Source organism: Melanostigma gelatinosum (genome assembly GCF_949748355.1).
Source record: "Melanostigma gelatinosum genome assembly, chromosome: 21".
Taxonomy (NCBI): domain Eukaryota; kingdom Metazoa; phylum Chordata; class Actinopteri; order Perciformes; family Zoarcidae; genus Melanostigma; species Melanostigma gelatinosum.
In genome coordinates, this window is record NC_136654.1 from 20,844,749 (window position 1) to 20,853,221 (window position 8,473).

General features: G+C 41.9%; 1 protein-coding gene across 1 annotated transcript; it reads right to left on the reverse strand.

Moving 5' to 3' along the window:
* Positions 1-1,692: 1,692 nt before the first annotated feature.
* LOC306794675 (leucine-rich repeat-containing protein 51-like) lies at positions 1,693-7,587 on the reverse strand (the record flags this gene model as incomplete). The annotated part of the gene is made up of 4 exons (XM_079292828.1): positions 1,693-1,828; positions 2,341-2,489; positions 2,627-2,832; positions 7,290-7,587. The coding sequence occupies 4 exons, from the start codon at positions 7,585-7,587 to the stop codon at positions 1,693-1,695; spliced, it is 789 nt and encodes a 262-aa protein (XP_079148954.1).
* Positions 7,588-8,473: the final 886 nt, after the last annotated feature.

The following is an 8,473-nucleotide window of genomic DNA, read 5'->3' on the forward strand; positions in this document are numbered from 1 at the left end:
AGCACTGTTCAGTCAAAGAGAGCATCCTGCTGAGAGCAGCTGCCATCCTGACTGAAATAAATCCATTGGTATTGGTGTCACTGCACAGCTTGAAATGCATGATCTAAATAACGTTTTAAAATAACTATGTTATTACAGTTTTCAAAAAAAACAGGTATGAATACTGTCATATCGAATTAATTTACACAATTACCAATTTCAGATATAAATCCAGTTACAAACAATTTCATTGTTATTGTTTTTTTAGCAGCCCTGCTTTTAGACATGGTCTAAATGCTGATTCAGGGGCATTTCCATCCCACCAATTAATGGTTTTTGCAGAGGAAACAGTGATACGTGGTTCTGCACCACATAGAGCCTGGAGGACAGCCAGTTAAATCAGCTTCAGGGATGATTTATGGTCCAATTTCTTCTCCAACAAGAACAGAGAGTAATAGCAGAGACCCAAAGCTGTTTACAATGTTGAATGAACATTTCACATTCATATTTATGGTGTTTGTGTGTGTGTGTGTGTGTGTGTGTGCGTGCGTGTACTCTCATTCATACGTGTGTAAATTGGGTTGTGACCTCTCACACTGACGCCAGACCTATCCTCCATTCACATTACATACATAGTGTACAGTATGTTAGACACACGTACAGAGCTGATATATTTCATATTCAGTTCAGGTGACCTTTATTTACATTTACATTACAGTCATTTAGCAGACGCTTTTATCCAAAGCGACTTACAATAAGTGTATTCAACATCGGTTTTCGAGTCACCAGAAGTCATAAGTGCATCTCCTTTCTTCAAACAAGCATCGAAGAGCATAAACCAGCGCCAACGTACAGTGCAGAAACAAACTAATGCAATAAGTGACACAGACTAATATGAATACAATAAGTGCAATAAGCTAGTATGAATACAATATATGCTAAGTAAGTGCTAAGTGGAAGGGTTAGGCCTTCTTGAAGAGGTGAGTTTTCAGCCTGATGAAAGATGGGCAGTGACTCCGCTGTCCTGATGTCAGTGGGGAGTTCATTCCACCGCTGAGGGGCCAGGACAGAAAACAGCCGCGACCGGGTCGATCGGCCGCAGGGACCTCTGAGCGACGGGGCAACCGGTCGCCCCGAGGCAGCAGAGCGAAGAGGTCGGGCGGGGGTGTCGGGCTTGACCATGGCCTGGAGATAGGAAGGAGCTGTTCCTTTCACTGCCCTGTAGGCTAGCACCAGAGTCTTAAACTGGATGCGAGCTCCTACAGGTAGCCAGTGTAGAGAACGGAGAAGGGAAGTAGTGTGGGAGAACTTGGGGCGATTGAACACCGGGCGAGCTGCTCGTTGCCACATTATCAGAACTGCCGAAGGGCACACATAAGCAAAACATAGAAGTTGTGTGCTCTGAAAAAGAGGTAATAGGAAAAAACGGTTGGCTTAAATTAAAAGAACAGACTATGATCTTGTTGTAATTGTGCTGTTAAAGACTTGTTTACATCAGTAACGTCTGTAAACACACAAATAAACAGGCTAATATTCTCATGTACGACAACCAGTTGATGAAAACCTTTATAACAGGATACTAACAGGATATTAGTTATGTTATCAGAATTGTTCAGCAGTTCATTTCAGTGGAAGAAAATATTTTATTCCAAAGTACAGTGGTTTCTGGAGTGGGTTAAAAGTGGATTAAACAGATGAATGACTTGGTGACAGTCATGGGAGACTCTCCTTGGTGGCTTTGCCGCGGTTGGTACAGTGATGCCAAACATTTGCCAAGACTCGCTCCTCGTGAGTCACAGCACTGAAATCCATCGTCTTCAACTGAGGCAGTGTCGAAATCACGTGCTTCCTAAACACACACACACACACACACTTAATTAAATCCAGGCTTCATGGACAGTGTGTGTGCCTACATATAATAAAATGTAATAATAAATTTAAAAAACATATCTTTCAGTTGATAATATGCAAATTAGACCTAGTCTGTTCTTTCCTGGTATTTTACATAAATGATTATATGAAATGAGATGAAAATCAAATGCTTGAGGGATCTAACCAAAGAAGGAAAGCCTAATTATTTGCCAAGCATTTGTTTTCAGTGGTAGAAAGAAATGAATGACATTTAATCAAGTTCTTATGTACAGTTGTGAGGTACTTGTATTTACTTCAGTATTTCCATTTTATGCTACTTTATACTTCTAATGCGCTACATTTCAAAGGGAAATATTGCACTCTTTACTTCTCTACATTTGTTTAAAGGATACAATTTAAATTGATTTCAAGTTCATCTTTTACAAGCAGAATGTGTACGTGATTTTGGGATAACATCTTTGTAAACTGACAAAACAAAAATGTCGCCACCTGTATTTTTCGTTTGTTTCTATGGCGTTTCCATGGAGCGTGATGGCTTGCAGATACTGCAGCTCCCTCAGCTTGTCAACCTCTGACAGCTCCCAGATGTCGTTACCATGAAGGTACAACACACGCAGTTCGCGCAGCTCGCACACAACCTGGCACACAAACACCTGTATGAGCTGATGCAGAGAAATTACAGCCTGACAATGAATGTGTATGTGTGTGATCATGGGCCAAAAAGCTAATAAAAACAGGGAGCAAACATGCAAGCCATGAGAAAAGAAAGTCTCACCGGGTTTATACACGTGATCTTGTTAAACGACAGGTCCAGCCAGCCGATGTTCCACGGTTGAGCCAGGAAGTGTTCACAGATGTACTGAAGGCCGGCGAGATCAGAGATGATGTTGTTACTGAGACGCAAAGAGCGGCTCAGGTGCTTCCCGTTCGAGTTTGTCTTTAACGGCCGCCGGCCACTTCGGGGTACCGCCAACAGTGCACCTAAAGCCCAAAGAACGCAATTGCAGCGAAAATGAAGAACTGGCAAATTTGTTTTGAATATTTGCATTTTATATTCATGTTAAATTAGTATGAGGTCATTATACAGGTTATGGTTTTGTAGTCTATTTTATGTCAAATGATTTAACACTAGTCAGATTTGGTGCCCATTCATTACAATATGTTTTTGTGACAGCACGTGGACAATATAGTAGCTACATATAAGGTATAACACTTTCATCACAGTAACTTGTGACTGACTGCCACACGTGTCAAGGAAGAACACTCCAATCAAGGACTTCATTAACTAGACAAGCAGATGGGCTAAAAATAGCACCTTTCCATGGTATGTTGATCCTATGATTAATGTAAGCATACTTAGCAGTTATTACTTCAAAGCTCAGTGCGTAGGAGAACTGTAGGAATATATACAGAGATGATTTGCAATATTATAGTCACTTTAAAGTTAAGAAGCTCAGACAAACGGAAAAACCAGAGGAAATCTGATGCTACGTTACCTGCAACACTGTGGATATCTTTAAAAGATAGATCCACTGGAGGACCAAACATGTTCAGGTCTGAAGGTCTTCACACGTCACCAGCAACAATAAAATGGTCAGATGAAACTGCTGAACTGCCAAAGACCTTTTTACAGTTTGAAATAGAAACATATGAGTCTAAAAAAACAAAAAAAAACAATAGGAAACGGTTTCCTAGTAATGAACAATTGTTTTTTTTCCAAGTGACTTTAGATCAAATGTATTTTCATATCAAAATAAAAAGGCAACAAAAGAACAACTGAAAAGAAGGTTGACTGTCTGAAACCCCTTTTAAGATGGAACACAAGTGAGTAGTTAGCCTACTGAGGAACACCCTGATAATGAATGAATTATTAATGAAGTCGTTCCTGAATAACTCAATTGCCTCTTTTGTGATTAATGACTGGGAAAGACTGGGAGCCACTATGTGAATCAATCATAAGGTAACTATTAGTTCATAAGCGTCTGTGAATCGAAATAATGACCACTTTCTTCAAGAGTCGTTCCCGATAGACTCTGAATCAGCCAGTGAGCGGCACAAACTGGTAAGGAGTCATTAATGACCAATTACTTAATCAATACTTACTCTTACCTCAACAAAGTGGTACATTATACTGAGCAGTTACTAAGTAGTCCCTTATTACTTCAGGACCATCTGACAAAAGGGTATAAATCAAAAGTTAGGGGCAACTTAGTAATTACTCGGTGTGATGTATACTTTTACCTGAAGGTGCACAAAAAGAGTTGGGCCCAGTTCATTTATCTCCCACTTCACCTGAAGCACTGAACTCTCAAACACTTCATTGAAGTTCACCCGTGTTATCCCTTTTAGTTTCTGAGTGCAGGAGGTAGTAGGGAAACCACTGTGGCCGGTTACATGTGAGGCTGATATTTGATATTATATAGTTTAATGAATTTGATTATTTGTTGTTTTGCTCCCTGTTTAACAGCGAAAAGTACTGTTAGACCAACATATGTGGAAGTCACCGTCATGTAATCATAAGACTAACAAGTACTCCTGGGTCTAGATTACCCATAGAACTTAATGTGAATGTGTCTATATGTTTTACTTTGGAAGAGCACCTAACTTGGTGCACCTTCACCTTCTTACTGTGCTGGGATTTGATTCAGTGGCCCAGAACTGGACAAGTCGATTGAAGATAAATAAGAGAGCTCAGAAAATACAACAGAATAAGAGTTTGAGAGGGCAAATGGAGGACGAGTAGCCGACAGAGGGAAGAGATGATGATGGAAAATTGCATCCATCAGATTTTGGTTTTCCTCACTTTGTCGCTCCATCAAGATGCTGGTGTGTGTGTGTGTGTGTTTGTAATGCTCCACTAATAGCGCAATAGCATCACGTTGAAGGAGTAAGAGTGGCCCTTCAATGAGATGTAGAAGTAAAACAGTCAGGTATATGCACGATGAGTCAAGTCAAGGACGCAGACACAGACACTGGCTGGAATCAGGGTGTGATCAGATTTCTAGGGTGTCGGACTGCGTGAACCATGTCTGTGAAAAGGTGTTGTAGTGTGTATTAATGAGCCACTTGTTTAAGCTTCCGAACAGCTGATTTTAGATTTTAAAAAAGACTGTTCATGAATCCAGAAATATAAACATGGGGCAATTTGGGAAAGGATGTTGTCCCTAGTATGTGCATGTCATTCTGTTGGCTGAATCTCTTCATAGATGAGGCAAAAGGGTCGTTTCAGTTGAAGAAAATATCAAAACGGAGTCATTACCCCTCAAAAGGCAGGCTCGTGTCCAGACCCGATGGAAAAATCTGGATTCAACGCTGTCCTCCCTCTGCAAATGCCATCTACTTGCCCTTGAGTGATGCACTTAACCCCCATTTACTACAGCAGCACACAATATGAAACTGAAGCAGCTTAAAGGCGTGTATGTAGTTTTTCAAACTGCACAGGAGGTTAAAAAGCTAACTAATTGGATCACATAGTGTTTTAATGTACTGAATATGCATAATGATACAGTGAAGCTGGAGGATGTGCATACTGTGGGCTACAAGATAATGAGCATATACAATTTGTATATGCTACCGGGAGAAGATGAACACCCACAGGCAAAATCTGCAGGTTGAACCACCATGCACAGCTGTTGTGTTCACTGTTGCTGGTTGACATGTACACCAGCATTTAGCATAACAAGTTCAGTGAACATGCAGCGTGGAGACGGTTTAAACATCGAGGGGAGAAAATCTGCTTTGGAGGAATTTGATGTCTGTATCATTGCAAGTAATGAGGGGGAAAAATTTACATTTTTCATGGATTCTGTGAGTCATTGGCTCTGACATCCTCAAGAGCAAGTCATTACAATACAAAGACAATATAATGAGAAATATTCTTAGTTTAGGCACTGGTGGTTTCAAATGCTAAGATCCAAAAGTCAAAGCAAGATGAGAAGTGGTCAAAAAAAAAGGTAGGAATCGTATAAAATATTTTCTTGCTTAAACACAACCAGCTGTGTCCCAACAACTTTGATTGTGTAGATGCGTTTGTTCTCAGCCACAAAATAATGCATTTTCCATTTGAACACAACAAAAGGCCAGTTTGTGTCACTGCAAACATTTCCAGTAGTTTTCACCCTTTTCTTCGAAGTTTCTTGGTCTCCACATTTGAGACACAATATATATGTTTAAATTGAACGACATAAATTGTGTATGTTGGCCTGTGACTTTCACATGCACCTAAAAGAACAAGGAATATACGAAACACCACAATATCTTTAGGTGATAGTCCAACTATATACACGCCATGGCTAACAACAAAACACTTTGTATCACAGAAACCGGTATATTAAAGGTCCAGATTTATAGAGGTATACACGTTTTTGCGTTTAATGTCACTTCCTGTCAATAATGTAAAACATTATCGAGAGAGCTGTCTTCGGTAATATGATCACATCAATGTAGGCCAAACTGAAAGATTGTGCACTTTGCACCACAGACTGTTTGCACCAATGAGCGTTCACGTACACATTGACGTAATGACCCTTTTCTTATTGTGAGTGATCCTACGTGACCCCATCGCTAAGCAACTTTGACAACACATTCTACATCCCCAGTCTCTAAATCTGATCGATTACACCACCTATCCTGGAGTATATGAACATAAGAGAGATCCCGGACAAAGAACAGGCTCCTGCATGTAGTCGGTGAGTGTCTCCACTCTGAGCACTTCAATCCTCCGGGAGGAGAGCACATCCAAAGTCATTACCTCATAGTTCCAGTCTCATCAGCAGGGTCCACTGAAGGGAGGTGTAACTGTGAGAGTGCATCTGCAACATTAAGCTCTTTGCTCCCTCTTATACACCAGTCCTTATCGTTGGACTTTTAGCATCTGTATCTGGAGATGGGTGGAGGCTGTGTACAAAGGCTTCCTGAGAATTGGTAGTCAGTTTCAACTGTCCCTACCCGCCCATATACGAGGTCCAAGAGCTCTTATTCAGTTTGCGCAGAGCACAATTCAGTCACTGAAGCCGCTGGTTTGTTGTTTTGCAGGCAGACTGCATCAGGCTCACGCTGAGAGGCATCTGCTTCCAGTACGACTGCTGATCCATGCATTGTCGGAAACACTGCGCTCCCTGTAGACATGCCATAAGGCAGGCGGCAGTCCTGGAGGTGGTGAGTCTTAATGACTCCTCGTCGTTACACTGAACACCTTGGCTTCAGGCATACATGCAATGACCTGATCCACACCTTTCATTGTATGGGGGGGCCTAAGAAGTGCTGTTTTGTTTCTTTCTTGCTGGCTGCCACCAATGTTTGAGACCAAGTCAGTGGCATTCACAACACGTGTGACAGGTGCGAGTCCCAGTTTAGTCATCCTACAATGTTCTGCTCGGACTTCGTCCTTCATAGCGAGCGTCTGGCAGCACAAACAGCAAGGGGCACAGATTCATCACTTTGCATGTGAACTAGCACCAGAAGCTTGCCGTTGGTGGAGTCAAACAGGTCTTTGTGTTTGCTAAGCTCTGGAGTCCCCCGTTGGATGGTGTGGACTTCGGGACCAATGCTTACCAGACAAAGCTTGATGCTGGCTGACAGGTCCAGGACTGGCTTTATATCGAGGTCCACTACCTGAAACTCAAGCCAGCCACAGTTCAGATCCAAGGTGGTGAAATCCATGGTCCAAATCCCCTGACCTCCATAGGCAATAAGGTTGGCAATGACTGAAGGGTTGATGAGTGCATTGGGATTCATGAGTTACAAAGTAGCCTTTGATATGACGTTATATTTCGACCCGGTATCTGTTTTGACTCTTAGTTCTTCCTGGGTGGAGGTGGAGATGAATGTGGTGAGGAGTTACTCTCTCTCTCTGTATCTTCCTCTCCGTGTGTTTGAAGATTTTGCTTGCAGAAAACCTGGAGAGGTGGCTCCATTTCCCACATGCATTGCAGCGCTTGTTGAAAGCAGGGCACTTGATTCTGTCAGATGCGTTTTCTGTCACCATTTGAACAAGGGCCTCCCTGTGCTGCGAACACTTCCCCCCCCCCCGCCGCCTTCAGAACCTCAGAGCCCCGTTCTGACTGCTCCTGTAACATGCAAATCTCTATGGTGGAGTCCAGCGTGAGGAACCTCTGCTTAAAGCAATACTTCACCCCCAAAATGACCATTTGTATGTCAATCACTCAACCTGTTTCCTTGAATTATTGTAGAAAACGTAGTTGTTTTTTTGTATGTCTCTCTGAACAAAGAATCCAAAAACTAAGAAAAGTCTTGCTGAATTGAAGTAAGAAGGGGCAGATAATGTGCATATACTCTGTTTTGTCTATTCATTGTTGTTAGACCTCCGAACCATCTGTGGGGAAAGAGCTCCATCCATTCAGCTGAATTATTATTAGTGTCTGTTCAATAAATATGGTTTTATATTTTAAGAGTTTTCTCATCTGGATTATTTCTCACCGGGAGGTTAAAAAGATTATTTTCCACCACAGGCTGCATCTGTTATCTATTCATCCCCAGGCACAGGTAACCTAGCAGCTGAGCTTGTTGCAGGTCAACTATTCCTGACGCTATCGTGCTCATTGACATTGACCCCTCCCCCGATATGTTCCCGTGTGCAGGACTCAGTTACAGTCATGCTACT